This window comes from Rattus norvegicus, chromosome 5 (assembly GCF_036323735.1).
Source record: "Rattus norvegicus strain BN/NHsdMcwi chromosome 5, GRCr8, whole genome shotgun sequence".
In the NCBI taxonomy this organism is placed as follows: domain Eukaryota; kingdom Metazoa; phylum Chordata; class Mammalia; order Rodentia; family Muridae; genus Rattus; species Rattus norvegicus.
In genome coordinates, this window is record NC_086023.1 from 107,667,922 (window position 1) to 107,690,149 (window position 22,228).

Consider the following 22,228-nt stretch of genomic DNA (forward strand, 5'->3'; position numbering starts at 1 on the left):
TTCCTTCCTGGACCGTCCTCTCTTACATGTGTAAGGGATTGCCTGGTTGAGGTCAGAATGTCAGTAGTTCTGAGGATAGGACATGAAGGCGAATCTCTAGGCTCTGCTAGGACCTGTGTGCATTTGTTTCTTAGGGTAAATGCCTATAAATTTGATGATTGGACTCACCAGAGATATGTTCTTTCATAATTCTGCATAGCAAAGTCAATGAAGGCTTTGGGGGTAGGCTGAATCTGTTCTGTTTTCCAGCAGCAGACTAGAGTCTAGCTCTCAGCTGTGGCTGAATAGCTCTAGTTCTGCCCCTGAGAATCCTGAGTACTCTCACCACACTGTTACTGTGTCTTTAGGTCTTAGACATTCCAGTTCTTTCTCTTACAAGGATGCTGGTTATTGGGTTTAAGGTCTAGTAAGGGTAAGTTCTTCTTGTGATCTTTAATTACATTAACAGGGATGCTCTTTTCAGGCTGTCTCATAGACACACGTGTAGGGGGTTAGGACTCAGACTCACCTTTTTGGAGGTCACAGTTTAACTTTCTACCAGCAATGCTTCAGTGTCTGAGAATGCATATGCCGAGGTCCCTTGCACAGTAATTGAATTGGTGGAGAAGGAGTGTTAACTCCCCACACAGGAAAGAAATCTTGATGTTATACTAAGAAGTTTTCTGCATGGGATCAATGGCTAGCCCTAAGAACAGTTATTGAGGTTGATCTTAAATCTACATGCATGCATACATACATGTATGCACCCCACATGTGTGTACACATGTGCATACTGTACACACATGAACACACTTGTGTATGTACACACACTGAAAAACAAGACTGAATAATCCCTCCAAACTGGAACAATAGCAAATAAAGCAACATAAGATCAAAGTAAAGGAGAGTAACCCTAAGTCAATACTGCGTGGGGACCCAGCCATTTGCTTCATAACCTCACCTCAAATTACTTATTTGATTTTCAGAAATGCCCTGGGCAAGAGGAGCTTTTCCATGTGCAGAATAGTGTCCTTTCATTAGAGACACACGATCCCTGATGGTTTACATTTTCCTGATGCTAGCAACTATTAACATGCAGTTACTGTGTCTTTAGGCTAGTAGCTTCATAATAACACTTTTATCGGTTTTTCTTCATTTATTTCTTGAAATATTGCTGTAAGGAGAATTTTTCTAATATTTACTCTGGTTACTTAAAAGTATAATTTATAAAGGAAGACCCATACACATGCTTTTCTATTTACTAAATTCCAAAGAGTTGGGACTGGAAAGATGGTTCAATGAATGGTTAAGGACACTTGCCGTTCTTCTGGAGGATCTGCGTTCAGTTCCATTCACCCACCTCAGCAGGCTTATGATGATGTCACTCCAGTACTGGTGGGGACCTGTGCTCACATGCCCATAGCCACATGCACACACTCATTCCTACACAGATCTCAAAATGATAAAGGTAAATCTTAAAGAAAAATTTAATAATTCTTTGGTATGCCCAGGTAGATTTTTCTACTATGATAATTTTAATGTGTTATCATGACTTTAATTAAGGCTTTAAATTCACTTAAAACTCCCATTCTTTGAGGTCTCATTATTTTCCCTCCATTTCTTTTTTTTTTTTTTTGGTAGTCACTGTATTTTATTGGAAAACATTGATATATATTTTTCTTCACAGCTTGAACTGAACACAATATTGCCCGGTTTAAAACAACAACAACAACAACAACAACAAAAAAACAAAACAAAAACAGAAAAACAAAAAAAAAAAAAAGAAAAAACCAAAACCCCGAAACATTCCGCAAAGTCCACAGCCTCATGCCTACCTGCCCTTGCCCTCAACTCTAGGCTGGGTCTCCTGATAAGCTCTGTCCCTCCCTCCCTCAAGGCTGGCGCCAAGGGGTGAGAAGGGAGTCTCAAAGCTGGGCAGGTCCCAGCAAAAAGCAACAAGATCGCCCTGGGGGGCCAGATGAGAACAGAGAAAGGAACGAACCCAGACTGAACTGCCCACGTTGACTGATGTGTCCCAGAGGCTAGAGTCAGAAGCAAGGGCGCAGATCATGCTCTCCGCTGGGGAGTGGGGCAGGCAGGGCGAGGGCAGAGGCGGGCAGAAAGCGATGCCAAGTCGCCATGGAGGGGCAGGAGGTGCCCGCTGCGTGCTCTGCGCGGCGGCCCACAGAAGTGTTTATTGCAGGTTAGTTCTTGTGAGCATGGTGGGGCTCGTCTCTCCTCTCCCCACCCTTTAGTTGGCCCGGCATGTTTAGGACAAAATCAAAGTTTTAAGGGTCATAAAAGGGGTAGGGGAAAAAGATCACTAGCACGTTACACAGCGACCATCCCCCACATCCATTCCTGGACCAGCCTGAACTGGGCTTTCCCTCCATTTCTAAGGAGGGTTTTGGAGTCTCTCTTTTGAAGCAGCTTGGGAGAAGTGTTAAAAAAAAGTCTAAAAAATTCAATTGTTCAGTGATTCTCATACATAATAAATTCGTTCAGAAAGGAGGGATGGGAAGGGAATAGCATCTCAAGAAGGCGCTTCTTACAGCTGTGCTTGTTACTGTGCAGTTGGGTCTACTGTTGCTAGATCTCTGGCAGGAGTTTGCAATGTGGGCGATTTGGCTACGTAGTTGATAGTCTTCAGCACAGTTGAGTTTTTATAGGCCATCTGAATATTTAGTCCTTTTCTTACTCTGTCTGGAGTCTAAATAGTTTCATGTTGTAAGTATATAGATTAAGGTTCACTAAATGAAAACAAAGGCTCTAACAACAAAAGCAAATACTGTCGTGTCTCCACAGAGTTCTCTCATTGTGGATACTATGTTTAGCACATTGAGTATATTTCTCCCGTGTTTATAATTATTTCATTGTCTACCTGTGCAGTCTTTGAAAGGATGGCTTTCTATAAATATACCCAGTAATACCTTTGTTAATTGAAATTAACTTAATAATGAATTAGGAATGTTAAAGAGATCATATGTTCTAGTTTCTTTTCTTTTCTCTTTTTGATACAGAGTCTCTCTATGTAACTCTGGAACTTGCTATGTAGACTAGACTGACTTCAAACTCCCAAGGACCTTCCTGCCTTTGCTTTCTGAGGGATGGAATTAAGGAAAGCACTACCCATTGGGTCTGGGCTGTCTGTTCTAGTTTCAGTGTAAATGTGCTAAATCCTGTAATTAGAAAACTAAATTTACCTTCAGAGCTCCCCTGAACACCAAACATAATAGCTTCTTTGCCACATCTGTCCTAAGCGAGGCATGGAATTGTCATCTCCGTTCTTGTGTTTTGTGTTATGATGTCACAGTGAGCAGAGCAGATATAGTTGTTGCACTCAAATGTATTTGACCGAGGAGGAAAGATTGTCACCACATAGTTTCTCACATTAACTCACAGTAATATAAACTACATGTGCTGATATCTGGTCAGGCAGATGGTACTGTGCTGCTAGGCTACAAATATGAGGGCTTGATGGAGTCATGGTGGTCACAGAAGGTTTTCCCAAGGAAGCAACATTGACATGAGACTAAGGAGTAATACATGTAATGTAGGCAAATGGGAGGAGGGTGGAACTTTCATTTACAGGAAAGAGAGTATGACAGATTCCTCTTGTGGGCGGAGGAAAGAATACTCAAAGCAAAGGGAGAGGCATTTGAGATAGGACTGCGAGAGGAGGTGTGGTCAGACAGTCCAGGTAATGGTAGCTGATTCAGAAAATTTGGGTCTTTATCTTGGGTATAAGGGGAGCTATCCAAATGTTTCATGTGTGGGCATGGGGGGGTTCTGAAGTGACTACGTTGGGTTCAGCATGGAGATAAAGTTGTTAAGTTAGCTTTGGGTTCAAGGTCTAGGAACGGCACAGGAGAATTAATCTAGGTGGCTGTTGTTCAGGGGAGAGGTAATAGCTGCTTCTAAAAGAGATGGAAGGAATAGATTTGTGTGGTTTTGGGGTGAAGTGTTGGAGGTGGATTAAGTATGAAGATGCCTGGAAGGAATATATGTCAAAGGTATTCTTTCTCTCCCTCTCAACAAATGGTTCTCAACCTGTCGTTTGTGATACCCCCCTTCACATGGGTAACATATCAGATATCCTATATATCAGATACTTATATTTTAATTCAGGACAGTGGCAAAACTATAGTTTTAAAGTAGCAACAAAAATAGTTTTATGACTGTGGGCCAGCACAACACCAGGAACTATATTAAAGGGTCACAGCATCAGGACATATCTTAGTTAAGGGTTTTATTGCTGTAGACACACACCATGAACACAGCTCTTGTAAGGACAACATTTAATTGGGGCAGGCTTAAAGATTTAGAGGTTCAGTCCATTATCATCAAGGCAGGAGCATGGCAGCATCCAGACAGACATGGTACAGGAAGAGCTGAGAGTTGTACATCTTCATCTGAAGGCTGCTAGGAGAAGACTGGCTTCCATGTCCTTAGGAGGAGGGTCTTAAAGCTATGCCTACAGTGGCATGCTTCCTCCAACAAGGCCACACCTACAAATAGTGCCACTCCCTGGGCCAAGCATATTCAAACTGCCACAATAAGTTTGAGAACCACTGCTCTAGACTGTAGGGAACATTGGAAAACCAGGTTTGTAGGAAGAGTGTGAGTTCAGATTTGTACATGTTGAACATTGGGCCATTCAGATGCTGAGGAGAGACAATGGGCGGGTGGATTGCCTCCCTCCTTTTAAATATTTATTTATTTATTATATATAAGTACACTGTAGCTGTCTTCAGACACACCAGAAGAGGGCATAGGATCTCTTTACAGATGGTTGTGAGCCACCATATGGTTGCTGGGAATTGAACTCATGACCTCTGGAAGAGCAGTCGGGTGCTCTTAACTGCTGAGCCATCTCTCCAGCCCGCCTCCCTCCTTTTAATGATGCATCTTGAACACCTTCTACTGTGAATACACTAGGCATAATCTCTGATCAGCTCTGTTTTGCCCTGATTAAAGTCTTTGCTTTGAGTTGTTAATTAACTGTTCTGTGTACCTGTGTACCTGTGTACCTCAAACTCAGGCAGCCTGCTTGTCTGAAAGCTAATTCCAATTCCTGAAGTACTCCTCAGAACATTAATTAATTAATTTATAGCTCAAGGACTGCTTGATTCAAGTTTGACAGGAAAAACAACAGGACAGGAAAGCTGAAAACGCTAGCATGTTCTGGGCAGTGGGGAATGGAGAGAGATTTGTGGCAGTACTGTTAGGTATGAAGGTCAGAGAGATAGTGGGAAAGCCCGGAGTTTCAGAGGAAGCATGGTTAGGCTTTGGCCAGTATCAAGCAGGAGATACCCAGAGGAAAAGCTAGAGCTCAGAAAGTCAGGTGGGCTACGAGGGGCTCTGTAAGCGGCTGTCAGTAGGTGCTTTTGTCTTTGTGCTGCACTGCGGCTCAAGACCAATTAGTAACAAGACAGACCGAGCCTTTACGGTTCTGCTCATAGTGTTTATTGGGGAGATTATCAAACAATATATTTGCCTTCAGAATCCTTCATCAGGTGAGATTATAACTTCTCTCTCCAACTACTTTGAACTGAATGTAAAGCTTTGCACTTGTAGGCAGTCTATATTGAGCCTCATCCTATATTTTGACCCTTCCACCCCAGTTCTTTTAAAACAACTAATCAACCTGTCCACATATATATTCTTTTAATTACCAAAAGGATGAACACTTTTAAACTATGAAAGTAGTAAATGATAATTTTATTTTATTTTTTATTCAAAGGGGAAACTTGGAGTCAATTTTACTAGAGGTTAAAGAAAAAAAATGCCTGGACAGTAAGCTGTAGATCTTGGCAGCCTCCTGGAGCAGGCATTGAGGAAAGACTAGGTGACATTGTTTGAGTTAGGCTGGCAAGGAGATCTGCCACAGGAACTCAGAAAGGTAAGCAGACCCAGAGGAAACCCCCTAGTATTTTGTAGAGTCTGTATGAAGAGGCAGGAATTTTTTGAGGAAAGCATATTATCTCATTAAGGGGACAATTATTCCTTCTATCTCTTTAGCATGGCTTTTGGTGAGCCTCCCTCCCTCAGGGTTAGTCTTTTTGGCCTAGTAATTAACCTGGACAGATGGGTTAACTCTTAATGGAGGAGCCAATGGTCTGTCTCTATCCAGAAGTGGATTCCAATTGGCTAGGAGGCAACAACTTTCCTTAATGAACCTTCAATGCTACTGTAACATTCTCTACTCTGTATATAGCCACGAGATTACTTAGGGTCCAGACTGGAGATTAGGGTTGCAAACACTCCTGGCTTTTCTCTTTCCATCCAGGACAGGACCATGGACATTTTGGCCCATGGCCTAAGGCATGAATTGAGGCATCATTCCTAAATTGCACGTCTCATTTCTGTCCCAAGTGCTTAGTGTCACCCCCTCTGCAGAGGAAATGCTAATTGCCCTTTATGGAAATTGGGTTGAATCTGGCTTCTTTCTGTTGGTGGGGTCATTGGGTGTGACAGTTAGGACACACCTCCAGTGGTCCCATCCTGGGGTCCTTGAAAATGCTCCAGTGGTTACACAGCTTTTAACAGCCAGATGTGGGAGGGAAAGAAGTTCTTGGCTGGTGCCTGGATAGAGCGTGAGGGAGAAGCACAGGCAAGAGTTCTTAACCTTAGAAACCCCAAGCAGGGAAGCAGGACTAGAGCCAAGGACAAGGCACGATCAGAGTCCCTGAGAGTCCCTGCTTGGGCTCCTTCCTCTATCTACTGGGCTGCTGCTCAGTTCCCTTTGGCCTGGAAGACTGGTCTAGAAGGTGATGAGCCTGGGAGCTGACATGAGGCCCTTTGAGAGCTGTTGGAGTGGTTAGTGGTCTGAGGCCCCTGCAGACGCTTGGTCCTGGACCATAGTCACCTGCTGTGTCCTCAGAGGAGCTTTTGTAGTGTCTCTCTACAGCCACCAAACCTGCTACCAGACATTTTGATCAATCCAGTCCCTTCATGGCAGCCACATATTACTGGGGAAGTTGGGGTCACCCCTCTTGGGATTCTTAGTCTCATTAAGAGAAGAATTTAAGAATGGACTCAAAAGAAAGCTTGAGGACAATTTCATTAGAGTTTGAAAGGGAAAAACTCCAGGCCAGGAGGCTGTCTCAGCAGTCCCCTGGAGGAGGAAGATAGAGGAGAGAGAAAGTTGTGTTGTAACAGGGAGGTCAGCCACATGGTGGACAAGCTGCCTTAAGGTAGGAAAGGAGCTTCAGATCAAGAGGGAGATAGTTCAGAGGGCCAGAGAGCACATTTAGGTTCTGGCTAACATCCAAAGGAAAAGGGAAAAGGAAACGGAAAAGCTGCATTTCTGGGTCAGGGCAGACAGATGCAGTGGAGTCTCACGCAGCTCCTAGGGACAGGATTTTAATCACTTTCTGTTTTCTAAAAAGTTCTTTTCTAGGGGGTCCTGGCGAAGAGTAGGAAACTGCAGGACTAGAAAACCTTAGCAATGTTGGGTTGTTTGAGAGATTCTTCCAAGGCCTGTTCTTAATTTTCTCTGGGACGTAGAGGAAGCTGGGATCTGAAATCAGATCTAGATGAATGGAATTTGAACAAACTAATGCCAATGAAATTGGAATCCTATTTTTTCTGTGCACAGCCCTTCCAAGTGTTTAAAATAATTCTGAAGCTTGCTTTTCTTATCTTATAATGTGACGGACATCTTTCCACACTGCTGTTTACAAGTTTGCTTGCATCAGTATTAGCAAATTCAGGATATCCTGTAATGTTAGATGCGTCCATGCGTCACAGTTTAACTAATTTCCTACTGGCAAACATAGTTTCCTTCCCTCCCTCCCTCCCTCCCTCCCTCCCTTCCTTCCATCCATCCTTTCTTCCTTTCTTTCCTTCCCTTCCCCTCCCTCCCTTCCTTCCTTCCTTTTCCTTCCTTCTTTCCTTCCTTCTTTCCTTCCTTCTTTCCTTCCTTCTTTCCTTCCTTCCTTCCTTCCTTCCTTCCTTCCTTCCTTCCTTCTTTCCTTCCTTCCTTCCTTTATTTTCTTTTGCACATAGCCAACACAATACAGTGTCTTCCTTATGGGTACATGTAAGGGCTAACTGTAGGGGGATTTTTCATTTAAAAGGTTTACAGATAGTATAAAATTGCTTTCCACAAAGGCTGAAGCAGTGTTTGCTCAGTGTGAGAGTGTGTGTGTCCCCACGCACTTCTTTGGGTGTTATGAGTCTTATTCAGTGGGATTTGCATGTCTATATTCTGTTGGGTTTTTTTTTTTTTTTTGGATATTCATCCTATCATTTAGGTTGTAAATATTTGATCTGTCACTGCAACTTTTTTCCCCTTTAGAATATTTCTCACTAACTAATTTTAGTTATATATTGATTTTTGTTTATTATTTTCCTTTTAATTATTATCTCATTATTTATAACCACTTTTGAATAATTATAGTTAAGTTCTTCTGTTATTCATGTTGATCCCACATTTCTTGTTTACTAAATTCTTTCTTATGTTTGTTTATATTGCATATTATAAAATCAGTCAGCATCTTAAAATACTATGTTAACTGATTTTTAGTGTACTTCCAATGGTGTACAATTGTTTGAATTATCTGTTCGGTGCTTGGCTAGAAGCCAGGATCTCAGACATGCTAGGCATGTGCATATCACAGAAGTGATGATACTCCTAAGTTCCAGGATCTCAGACATGCTAGGCATGTGCACCTCACAGAAGTGATACTCCTAAGTTCCAGGATCTCAGACATGCTAGGCATGTGCACATCACAGAAGTGATACTCTAAGTTCCGCCATGTAGAATGAGGCAGAGTGCAATCCTGAGACCTGAGGAGATTGAGTGACTTTGAGTCACTCAGCAACTGAGGCTGGACAAGTCCCAACTACTATAGGATCTTCAGCCGATGATAGCTCAGCTTCGGTTTCCCTGCTGAAAACTTCTGGATCTTTGTAAAGGACAGCATTGCAGAGAGGAACAACTCTTTGTGGTCCAGGTTCTTCATAGGCCAGCAGTTCTGAATAAAATAAATGGATAAAGAATTGTAAAGGAGCAGATCATTTCAATGTTGTGAATATTGAGATAGCTCCCCTCTAAGTAATGGAGAACTATATATTTAGAGTAGCAGTCGAGAAGATTGTTGGAAGAATCGCGGTGATCCTAATGGACAGAAACGGCCTCCAGAGGTGCCTGAAAACCCTCCTGAGATAGTTATCATGTGTTTTGGCTTTTGTCTTGGCCTCTCTGGGGTGGGCAGCTCTAGGATTCTGGACTGTACCCTTGCAGATGCCCATCTCACCAAGAAAAGAATCAAGCAGCCATGGAACTGCAAACAGCTTTGCAAAGCAGCCAGTGAGGAAACATTTGTGTCCCCTGGAGATCATCCTGTACCTCCTACTACCGTGTAAATACAAGCGGGACACCCTCGTATTTGTGTGCTCTGAGCAGACCCTGTGACTGGCCTGTAGGGTCCCTAGACCTGTCCTCATCACCTGCTCTGTCACTGTCAAAGAAGGCTCTTAGCTAAAGCACAGATCCAGTCCATTTTGCATTGTAATGAAAGGCTCTTGCTATGGGTCTATTGCTGTTTTCTCTACCCATCCCCACCCCCAGTTGTGTATCAAACTGTGTTAGCATGAAGTATTTCCAGCAGCTTTCTCTTATAAAATATAATATACTATGTATACTATAAAATTTTTTATATACTATAAAAGTTTCTCTGCTTAATTTTATTGGGTCACAGTGAGTTTAACTGGTCATTTTGTTGCATGAGGTAAAGTACCATGAAACTATCACAATCATTAAGGGCTATGTGAGCAAAGCTAACCTTTGACAGCCATCCAAGAACATACAGGGGAGACATAATCTGTGTGTATGTGGTGTGTGTGTGTGTGTGTGTGTGTGTGTGTGTGTGTGTGTGAGAGAGAGAGAGAGAGAGAGAGAGAGAGAGAGAGAGAGAGAGAGAATATGAATGAGTGGGTTTACCGGTTCATGTGCATGTAGGAGGCAGGGCCAATGCTGGTACCTTTTTACCCCATTGCCCCCCGCTTTATTGTTTTCCACTTTATCCTGTTGAGGTAAGAGTTGTACTGAGCCCACACCATTCTCAGCCCTGAGTTACTGACATGCTCTGCATTGTCCACCTCTATGTGGGGTCTCGGATCCAAGACTCAGGTCCCACTGAGTACTAGGAGAGAGCATCTTTACTTTCAGCCTTTCATTTAATGTGGGGACCGTTTATAGTGGATTCATAGATGAGCGACTCCATACACATATGATCTATGTCATAAAAGGTTCATCCGTGAACCTTTGCATGGGCATGTAAGAGAATTCATATGAAAGGAAAAACTACTGTTGAAAATACTGTGGAAAATTCAGATTGGAAGGGAAATGTTGACAGTCCCAGAAGAATCTCCTTAGGAACTAAATCTTAGGACTGTCAGCAACAGTGCTGTGAAGTAGAAATATAACATGAGCCGTGAATCTGAGTTACAAATGCTGCTCGAATTTTCTCATAGTTGCGGGTGCAGAGATGGCTTGGTGGTTAGGGACCCTGGCTGTTCTTCCATAGGACCCAGCTTTCATTCCCAGTACCCACATCAGGTAACTCATGAGTACTGTAACTTCAGCTCCAGGGGGAGCTGGATACATCCCTGCAGGCATGTATACACACAAATAAAAATAAATTGACATTTCTTTTTGATAATAGATTTAAAAAAGTAAAAAGAAACTGATGATACTAATTTTAATAATGAACTTATGTAATCCCAAATGTCAAAATACTATTTGAACATGCAGTCATATTTTATGTTCTTTCTGATTTATTTTTTCTGAGATGGGGTTTCTCTGCATAGCCCTGGGTGACCTGGATATTCAGTTTGTAGACCAGCTGGCCTTGACCTCACAGAGATCCTCCTGCTTCTACTTCTTGAGTGCTGGGATTAAAGTTGTGTGCCACCTATGCCTGCTCCTTCTGAGTATTTCAAAAATATTTTTGTGCGTATGGGTGTTTTTGCATGCACAATATCTGTGTACCATATGCATTTTTGGTGCTCAGAGAGACCAGGAAAGGCATTGGGTCCCTGGAATTGGAGTTACAGATGCTATGTGTGTGCTGGGAATCAAACTTGAGTACGTGTAGCACATCTGGGTTTGGATTAACCACATTACCTGGGTGCCCAGTAGCCAAGTAATGGCCACTGCTGTTGACTGCTGTTGTCTAATCCTTTGTCAGATGGAAAAATTTAAATGGCATGAAAATGTACAGTTAGTCACAGTTCATGTAAGTACTCCAAGTCATGGGAAGTTTCCTGGCCCTAAACTCAGTGCTGAGGGAATGTTCTGTATGGTATGACCAATAATATGTTATGCACTTACAGTGCTCAGCCTAGAGTAGATGCTCAATAAATGTTAGCAAACATTATTTTTTTTTCTTTTTTTCGGAGCTGGGGACCGAACCCAGGGCCTTGCGCTTGCTAGGCAAGTGCTCTACCGCTGAGCTAAATCCCCAACCCCGCAAACATTATTTTTAAGTTGCTTAAAAATTAGTAAGCCATTTTTATTTATAAGATTTTTTTCTAGTTAATAAGGGAGACTTATTTTAATTGAGTACTTCTTTTTCTTTTTGATATATTTTTTCTTACAGAATAAGGAAAAACTTTAAAGTGTAATTCTTCTTTTTATTAATTTCCTTTTGATTTAATGCCCTTTGTTTTGCTTTAATTGGTCCCCTGGCCTGCTCTTTTGAGTGGTTGATCCATTTCATGTGTCTGGTTATTTTTCATGGTCTGCTAATATTTATAAATGACTTGATCGTTTATTCCGGGTAACTGATGTGGTCACTGACTTGAATTATGTGGGCTAATGTTTGCTTTTTTCTCTGATTGATTTTCCCCACGTGTGTGTAGGGAGGTGATTGATAGCTGGTTTGATTTTTTGGCCACGTTTTCCTTTTTCATACATGGGTCTTGGCTGTGCTGAAAGGAGAGCCAAGAGTCTGTAGGTGCCCACCGTTCAGTGTGGGTGGCAGGCGTTTAGTGGTTTGGGAATGATGGAATTGGAGGGAGGTGCAGCTCATTAGAGCGCTTGGCTAGTGTGTGTGAGGCTCTTATTTTAGTATCTCACATCACGAGAAGGAAAAACAGGATTAAACACCTGCTTAGCACATTCATTTTAAGTCTGGAACATTTAGCATGTTATTATGCTCTTTTTACAGGAATATGTCCGGTTTGATAAAAGCCCTTATGAAATTATTACAAATGCAAGCATCCAGGGAAGGACAAGGTGGGGCAAAGGATCTTCAGGACCTATATTCTATCAGGTAAGTCTTCTCTCCTGTGGTGTGTGCATGCGTGCGCGTGAGTGTGCAGACATTTGAGTGTGCACCTGTGTGTGATTGTGTGTATGTGAGTGTGCATGAGTGTGTGTGCTGGAGGATAACTTCTGGGAGTCATTCTCACCTTCTGCTCTGTGAGTCCACGTCTCAAAGTTAGGTCATCAGGCTTGGCATAAGAGAATTTACTAAGCTATTGGGCTGTCCCTTCCTCTCCTTTAAATATAGAGGAAGTTTTACGTCATTCGCTAAATTATGAACAAGATCTATTTCCTTAAGATTTGGCTTTTAAACCAGAAGGATATACATTCAGTCATTGTGGGCTTTACTCCTCAGGAAGTGACCGTTTCAAAGGCTGGGGAATGGTGGAGTTGACAATGTGTTGCGCATCACCAGTGTGCTTTCCAAGTTGCTTCTTTGGAAGTGAAATCTGTTACTCAAAATTGAAGTGGCTTTGCCCTGCCCTGCCCTGCCCTGCCCTCTTCCCCTCCCCTCCCCTCCCCTCCCCTCCCCTCCCCTCCCCTCCCCTCCCCTCCCCTCTCCTCTCTTCCTTCCTTTCTTTTTTCTTTTTTTTCTTTTTCTTTTTCTTTTTCTTTTTCTTTTTGCTTTATAATAACTGTCACCAGGTGTGTGATCTCTGCACTTGGTAGGTAGAAGTGGAAGGATCAACACTTCTGAATACAGAAGACCTCTCAACAACAACAACAACAGCAACAACAACAACAAGCTACTGTTTTCTCTCAGAACTTTGAAACCCGAAGAGCTCATTGAGCAAATATTTTTAAAGCACAGGGATTTGTATGGGCAGGAAGGCCAGCTTCTTCACCATGGAAAGTAATAGGAGACATTTGTTTGCAAGGTCAGGGTCTAGTGCTTTCTCCTTGTTGTCTGTAGAATGTGATAAGGTAGAGTGACTTTAAAAAGAAAATACACAGCAGTAACCACAGAATGCACTGGCTTTTGTGGGAGCTTTTCTGGTAAGGAGGGTGTCCTACTCAGTTGTGATGATGATGTCACTCAGCACCACAGAGCCCTTTCTGAGCACAAGGGTTCTCAGCAAAGCTCCCAGAAGATGTGTTTCACTAGTCCATGTTGTTATAGGAATTTGATGCAGTAGAATTTTTTTCTATTTCAAAGAATGAGGGTAGGGTTGGCTTAGGGGTTGGGGTTGCTTACCTGGGCTGTGCTGATTTGAGCTCACGGAACCTGTAGTTAAGAGTCGACATTGGCCACCAGCCCTGTGGGTTTCTGGAACAATGTTGCCTGCTGATCTCCTATGCTTTCTGTTGGTAAGTGAGCCGTGTCTGGTCCTTTAATGTTAATGTTGCCTGTGGTCGGCCTCATTTTCCTGAGTGTATTTATTATCTAGGACTTCTTAGGATATTTTTAAAAACAAAGTCAGATTGTATTTTACATATTTTTGGCATGTTTTTCAATAATTTCAAATATATAGAAAAAATAGAAAATGTGATATTTTCTTTCTTTCTTTCTTTCTTTCTTTCCTTCTTCCTTTCTTCCTTTCTTCCTTTCTTTTTCTTTCTTTGCCATGGCTGGCCTCCAACTCACAGAAATCCATCTTCCTCTGCCTTCCAAGTGCTGAGATTAAAGGCATGGACCACCACACCCAGCCTAGGAACTTGTAGTGTACAGGGCAAGTTTTCCAAATGGATAAATATTCCCCACCATCTCTTTCTCCTCCCTTTCCTCCTTTCCCTTCCCTTTTCTTTTGCTTCTTCCTTTAAGCATACTTTAAGCAGGGTTTTTAATGCAAGTGGTTAATTCACAGTCTACTTCCCATGTCCTGCCTGGAGCAGAATTGATTGATGTGTCGGCAAGCAGACCTTAGTATTTCTGGAGAGAGACTTGTCCTGCCTCATGTTTAAAAGAAATCAAAATTTTGGTCTAAATTTTCAGGATAGAAAATAATTCCGTTTCATTGTTGTTCCATTATTTATTCATGTTTCTACAGAGAAGCTACTAAGGGTTTTAATCATTCTGCATGACAGTTTTATTGAGGTATAATTCACAGATCACGTGAGGGACACATTTAAACTGTACAGTTCAGTGGTTTCCATCTACAGTTATACAATTTTCACCATAGTTAAATTTAGAACATTTCTTCCTCCCCCAAAGAAATTCCTCATCCCATTAGCAGTCAGTTTATATTTCCCTCCTACCCAGGAGGGTATTTTAGATCTATGGTTCTCTGTATTGCCTGCTCATCAGAACCACCTGGGTATGCTTTAAAAGAAACAAATGTGACACCATCCAAATACCTCACTGGACCAGAGTCTCTGCTAGGAGCCCCACTCCTGTGTTAAATGCTCCCAGGCGGAGCCAGTTCTCTGAGCACACGAGGCAGTAGGCTGCTGTCTGGTGATGCACACCAGTTGACCTGGATCTCTGTGTAAGCCTAAGGTGGACGCCAGAGATCTGACGAGCATGCAGTTGATACTGCTGCTGCTCCCTCCCACCCTCACCGAGGAGCAGAGCCACGGTGTAGCATGAGCAGCACCCGGGAACTTGGTAGAAAGCATCTGCATGAGTTGCACTGCAGGCTACTTAAATCCGAGCCTGCATTTTGGGAGATATCTGTAGGCAACTCATGGGCTCATTAATGTTTAAGAAGTGTATGTTTAGATGCTGGTAATATGAGCGATTCTTTTATACCGGAACAGTGTGGTTATTCTCATTCTCATGCTGATAATCTTCTCTGCGTGGGATTGACATCACCCATCTCTCTTGTCTCACCCACTGTCCCTTCTAGAATTCATTTTGTCTTATTACTGGTCCTTCTAACCATGGCCTCATTCTCACAATGGGAAAGGTACAGGTGTGACTAGGGAGCCCCGATTAAGGAATTAAGGAGAAATGGATCTGTAAGGTTTGCCTTGAAATAAGGTGACACGCTAAGGGGTCCAAATCAATCACCCAAGTTGGCATAAATCTGGTAATGTTTACGGAGAGCCCTTATGCGAATGGCTGTTTGGCATTATAAATCTGTAGAGTGTAATCGAGTGTATTAGAGTCTGAAGTTTTCCCAGAGGGGATTGTGGATGGCAGGAGCAGGGGGAAGGTAAGTGTGAAGTGCAGATTCCCCTCAAGAGAGCTATGATTACCTGAGTCGAGCATAAAATTGTCATGCTGTTTTAGAGCCTTCCTTGCTATGTGTTGGTTAGCAGCATCAACCCGCCTTTCAGAGGCAGCTGGTGAGAGCATGGTGTAAAGGGGAAAAGGATTGTGAGAGACTTAGAACATTGCTGAGAGGCATGGGATTAATTTAAAAATCATAGTGTGGCATATAACTGGCTTTTTTGTGTGTGAAGATAATCTGTAGTTTTCAGGACGTTATGGACTCTGCAAATATATAGTTGTGTTTTAAAAATGCTTGTCTTTTTGTTCAAATGTCTGATTAATTTGAATCATAGTAGCATAGAATACACGGTTGTTTTAACTGTTTCTGTGGAATGGCTTATGGCATTAGGCGTGAGAGAGAATATGTGAGGACCAGGGGCCCTAGTGAAGCTCCTTCTTCCAGTGGGCCCAGAGTTCAGTGGTCCTCCAAGTCTGTAAGAATGAGGAAGACTTGAGAGATACTTAGAACCACTGCTTCTTTGTGTTGCTTGCCAGAGAGTCTCACTCCTCCCACACTTGTCTGTGACTCAGGAGTCAGCGTGCTCATCCAGTTGCTTTCGGATATGGATGCAAGTCTTTTTGTGTCTCACACTTACAAGACCTTTCTTCAGCCCCAAGCACTGCATGGCACCACATATGGGCTGCAAGGATAGAGAGGGTGGGTCGAATGGTTCAGGTCCACCTCCTTTCTTCCTTGGAACAGCATCAAGGAACCATGTTAGCCATCTACAATGTAGAAGCTAGGAGCAGAACTAAAGAAGAACCCAGCCAAAGAGAGCAAGCAGATGCAAAGCGAGAGAATGTAGGAGGTCATGGATTCATTCAATGACTTAATTCCATGGCTCTATTAGATGCTGGTGCCTTCAGATGGTGAGTGGGGGGGTTGTGGGAGCAGGAAAGGAAGAGAGTCCTAAATACCCTCTTAGAAACCTGCACAGGTTGTCGGGGCTTCCTATGCACAAGGAGTTTATCCTCAGAGTTTTCCGTATGCAGTTTTGCAACCTGGGCCTGAAGTACACACTTGTGTTGGGATTTGAGTGCTGTTGATTACTGATTGTGCTTGGAGAAAAAGCTGGATTAGCGTTATTGTTGATGAAGTTGATCTTGCTCCTTCCAGAGCATCCTTCTTGAGCTTCCTGACTTGGTCAAGATTGGATGCCTGTATTAGAATAGAACTACAACTGTTGCTACCCTCGGGATGGGAGTAACTGTGAGGAAAAGGTAGTAACAGCTCTTGCTGTTAGCTGAGGAGCTTTAACCAAGTGGAAAATACCTAACATCGAAGTCCCCATTGCAGTTGTGCCTTAGCACGCTCTAAGCAGCTTCTCAATAGACCTGTAACCGATCAAAGCTTAGAGTGACCGTGGGTCAGCCTGAGGCCCTGGTTCTTTTCAGTTTCCTATGTAACTCCCGTGAGAAGGTCCTGTGGAGAATTATTAGTCTTGTTACAAAGAGGTGGCGGGTGTCAGCCTTGCCAGACCTTCAGATCTTTTAATAAGTGGAAGGTTTCTGTGTGAATTTTCCTGATTAAATGCTGGCAGGCACTCCCAGCATTTGAAAGTATGAGGTTGGCAGACACAACATGTCTGCTCACAGGATACAGTCTGCGGACAGCAAAGTTTATGACCCGCTCTAGGAACTGTTTTCCAGAACTTTAGAAATGCCTTTCTACTTGTAAACAAATTTTAAATTAATTAACATATTATTCATTTCATTGCTATTAAGGCATCTTTTAGTTCAGACTTTCTTCTCCCTTTGTTGGGTCTGAGTTGGCTGCAAGTGTGACCTTGATTTGCCAATTATTAGATGTTAATTTTCTCATTCACTTTGTAATACACCATTTCCATGAACTCTCATCCTGTGCTTTTTAATTTTTCTCTGCATATTCATATTATGGCAATCTTTTTACGGTCTCTCTTCTCTCAGTGAAAGTGAGGAAATAGCTGTGAATTCATGAGCAGTGACTGCTTGTTCCAGAATTTGTGCTTTATTCTGATGTGCCAGACAGTGGCTGACATGTACAAATATCAAATGTTCAGAATCCTGTTCGTGGGAAGCTGTACTTTCTGGGATGAGGGAATATTTAATGACTCGGCAGATGGTGGACTCTGAAGTAGGCGCTGAGGTCAGTAGCATAGGATGGTTGGATCCTGAGTGGATTGAAACTCTGTGCCCTGTGTGCAGGTTTAATCCTCTATTTGTAGGTTTTGTGACTGGAGAATTAAGGATTTAAGGATCGTAAAGGCCGAGATACTTCGTGACTTACGCTGATTCTCTGACTTAGCATTGAAGTCAGGTGTAAATACCAACAAACGAACAGAGACTGGTGTGCAGTTACAGTTATCAAAATACAGCACTGTTTTTTAATTTGGTGACTGTTTTTTTCTAAGCCATAACCCTCTTGCATTTTCTCTTACTGTCTATTTTGAAGGAAGACATGGCACCAGAACTTGAATAGTTCAAACAGTTTCTCCACTGCTGATACAAGCCATGTGAGAGCTCTGTGGTGTGCTAGAGGGGCTCAAGGAGGCTGAACGGCTGTTTGGTGTTCAGAGGAGGGAGAGGCCTGCATATGGCTCAGGAGAGGTGGCCATTGCAAAGAATTTTAGTTTCATTTAAAGAATAGTGGGGATTCACTTTTTTCTGTTTCCCTTTTTATTTTGATAATGTGTAGGATATTGTTTAGGGTTGATGATGTGTAAGATATTGTTTAGGGTTGATGATGTGTAAGATATTGTTTAGGGTTGATAAAGTGAAGATATTGTTTAGGGTTGATGATGTGAAGATATTGTTTACGGTTGATAATATGTAAGATATTGTCTAGGGTTGATGATGTATAAGATATTGTCTAGGGTTGATGATGTGTAAGATATTGTTTAGGGTTGATGATGTGAAGATATTGTTTACGGTTGATGTTGTGTAAGATATTGTCTAGGGTTGATGATGTGTAAGATATTGTTTAGGGTTGATGATGTGAAGATATTGTTTACGGTTGATAATGTGTAAGATATTGTCTAGGGTTGATGATGTATAAGATATTGTCTAGGGTTGATGATGTGTAAGATATTGTTTAGGGTTGATGATGTGAAGATATTGTTTATGGTTGATGTTGTGTATGATATTGTCTAGGGTTGATGATGTGTAAGATATTGTTTAGGGTTGATAATGTGTGAGATATTGTTTAGGGTTGATGATGTGTAAGATATTGTTTAGGGTTGATAATGTGTAAGATATTGTTTAGGGTTGATAATGTGTAAGATATTGTTTAGGGTTGGTGATGTGTAAGATATTGTTTACGGTTGATGTTGTGTAAGATATTGTCTAGGGTTGATATGTGTAGGATATTGTTTACGGTTGATGATGTGTAGGATATTGTTTAGGGTTGATGATGTGTAGGATATTGTTTAGGGTCGCAGGCTGTCTTTAGTTGTCGGTTTCAAAAGTTCTTCTAAAGCCCGGAACCTCATCTCACCTGCTCGGGGTCTGTTGTGGGGCTGACATTTTGAATAGCATAAACAGTGCCATGTGTATCTGAGGAGCACACCCCAGGTACCGTGATAGCCATCCTGTTGTTCACGGTGGGTTTAACTTTGATCACCTAGTCACCCTGCTCTGATTCGTCATACGTGTCAACTTCCTGACAGAACTGAGGAGAAATCTGTGGGGGAGACACACAGACCGTCCAGAACCCAGCTTCCTATTGCCCGCAGTGTTCACTGCGATGGCATGGCGCTGCTTCAGAACAGTGCTCCCCACTCCCCAGTACTTCACGTCCGTAGCGACAAAGGGGAGCCAGAAATGGCTTGAGGGGCGGAAATGACTATCAGGAGTAAATGAGATCTGAACTTGGAATTTTCTTCAGGGAAATAAAATTTAATACATTTATTGTGTTAATTTACTTTATGTGATATACGTATGTTTCTAAAATGAAAAGGCTAGCAATTTAAAATAGTGTGTGGTCGTTGATATTTATTGCGAATTTGTTTGTTTGTTTGTTTGTTTGTTTGACATGGTTTTACCACGTAACTCTGGTTACTCCTGACCTGGAGCTCCTTCCATAGATCAAGTTGGCCTTGAATTCAGAGGTTTGTCTCCTTCTGCCTCCCAAGTGTTGCTAGGACTAAAAGTGTACACCACCCACTGTGTGTGTGTGTGTGTGTGTGTGTGTGTGTGTGTGTGTGTGTGTGTGTGTGAATGCAGTAATGTATGTGCTTTGGCATACAAGTGGAGGTCAGTCTTCATCTTCCACCTTGTGTGAGACAGGTTCTCTTATGGCTTTCTACTGCTTACACCAAACTAGCTCATGGAAGCCTACGAGTGTCTGGTGCTTCTGATCTAGTTTGTCTCTATAAGAGCACAAAGATTGCAGATTCACCCTACTGTGTACAGCTTTACATCGGTTCTGGGGATCTGAACTCAGGTCCTAAGGCATGCAAAGCAAGTTCTTTATAACTGAGTCATCTCTCTGCCTTAAGTTTAGAATTTGTAACGTCAATCTCATTGCGATTGTTTCGAGATTGCTACGTGGCCCAGGCTGGTTTGCGGCTGTGATCTCTTGCTTTAGGCTTCAGAGTACCAGAGTTAGAGGCCTGTGTCATCAGATCTGGCTGAAGTTTACAGTATTTTTTAGTGCTTCTTTTTTATCGTGACACAATTTATATGCCAGGTGTTTGAGCAAGTGGATTTTATTAAAGTTCACTAAATTATATAACTTCCACGACTAGTTTCAGGACGTTGTATCACCTCTAAAGGAAGCCCTGTATGCAAGGCCATTTATTCCCACCCACCCATGGAGAATACTGTTATTTAGTTTGCACATTCTAGAAATTTGTTGTGATGGAAACATAGAATGTGCCTCCTTCTATGTGTGGCTTTCTGGCATACGCTTTTCAGGATTTCATCCATGTTGTCACATGTACCAGTTCTTTCTTCCCTTTCTCTAATGCATGCATAGACCGCATTTTATTTATCTCAGATGTTTTTTTGTTCATTATGAAGTGAATTTTTAGTGTTTTGACTTTTACATTTATTCTGAAGGTTATTAAAAAATAAACCTACCTTGGTTTTTTATCACTGGTGAGGTTACTCAGGAAACCATTGTTTCAGGTGAGAACAAACCTTAGATAACCTTTTTTGGGTGGGGAGGGGGTAGTGTTTATAGTTCTGAAAACAGGTTAGCTAAGGCAAATGTAGCAATTACTCTAGATATATAGCCTGCTTTAATGTTTTGGTGCTTACTTCCCGTCAGAATCTTTAAGAGATCTTTCCAGTTTTTGGACTTTGACTTAGGAATGTGTGAACATAGTTTTAAACCTTTTTCATCTAAGTTCAAAGGGCTCATGGCAATCTTTATGTAAAGACCAGGGGGAGGAAGATGAGGAGCATGGTGTCACAGTCACTTCTGCCTCTGAACAAGCCCAGTGGGACTAAAGAAAACAAAAACAAAATGAAGAATGAAGCCAGGCAGGACTTGAGTGAGCCCAGGCAGCCATGCCCTTCAGGGCTATCTGCCTTCTCTGCCGTCCAATTCTTTCTGTCTGCAAGAATGTTTCGCTTCTGACTTCATTCTTCCTTCCTTTCTTCGCACTATGATTGTCTTTGTTAGTGATTTCTATTAATGATTCTAACCATGTGGGATTTGCTGCTGGGATTGACAGTCATACCTAAAGAATAAGTTTATATATATTATTCATCTTTAGCCAGCAGTCGTCCCTGGAAAATGCTGTGTGAAATTTTCTAAATATAGATACTGATGTAAAGACTGCCATGGTAATTTAAAAAAACATGTGTGAGGCTACAAAAATCATTCCAATGTTTAGCTTATTTATTGTGCATGGTCATTGCATATAACTGAATAAAAGAAAGGCCTTAGATCCTGAAGCACCTATACCATCCCTGCCCACAACCCCAGGGCATCACTTCTTCTTGAAAGCTAACTTTGCATTAAAAGTCTCATCTTCAAATAGTGATCCCAGGGAAGGATGCACGTGAGGACATAGTAAGCAGCGTATTTAATAAAAACCTTATATACTTCTTACCTGCCTGACAGACCTGAGGAAAGATACAATCAGTCAAAAATGTCCAGACCAAAGCACGTTTACTCTGGTGCTTTCCTGAGGCCCTCCTATGGAAAGCACACAAATATATGTTTTCAAATTATGTTACACAGTGCTTTATGATTACTACTAATTTCTCCTTTTGAATCATTTTCTCTTTTGCAGTAATACCCATGTTGTAATCCTCATAACATTTTCTTATTATGTACACCTTTTAACTTATCTGCAGAGATTAAAAAAAAAAATACCCAGCTTCTCACCAGCACTTTCCAATCAGAATTCCAAGCAGGTAGAGAAATGCTTTTAAAATGCATATTTGATGGAGTAAGTGCTGTGCATTGCTCTGAAAGCACCAGGGTCACAGCTGCATACATGGAAATGCACAGTGACGTGCAGGCATTGTTTCTCACAGAGAAAAGGCTCTCTGCGCCAGCCGCTGAATTCACCATGTAAATCAAATCATAGCTTTCTGATGCTCAGAGATGAAGCGAAAGGTTGAGGTGACCTAAAGGTTACAGATAACTTTTGCTTCCCGGTTTAACTGCCACACAGCTAATTTTTTTATTCCCTCATTTCTATTAAGATTGATGCATTTATTCTTGTAAAGGTGACTATGGTTGCATACCTTATTTTATCCTTGCCTCGGTGATAGTCTGATGGAACCGTGCATATATCATTCTTCTTTCCCTCTGCTCCTTAATTTGAGATGCATGCACTGTTCTCCACTGTCAATAATCCTAGTGAAAGGTGGGGAGCGAAGAA

At 42.0% G+C, this 22,228-nt stretch overlaps 1 protein-coding gene across 3 annotated transcripts in view; it reads left to right on the forward strand.

Moving 5' to 3' along the window:
- Window positions 1-22,228, forward strand: part of Focad (focadhesin) — a 321,997-nt gene that overhangs the window by 57,433 nt on the left and 242,336 nt on the right. For all 3 annotated transcript variants that reach the window (NM_001427695.1, XM_039111093.2, XM_017593754.3), the window contains one exon: window positions 12,159-12,263. In NM_001427695.1, coding sequence (NP_001414624.1) covers window positions 12,159-12,263 — 105 coding nt within the window. The remainder of the gene's footprint in view (window positions 1-12,158; window positions 12,264-22,228) is intronic.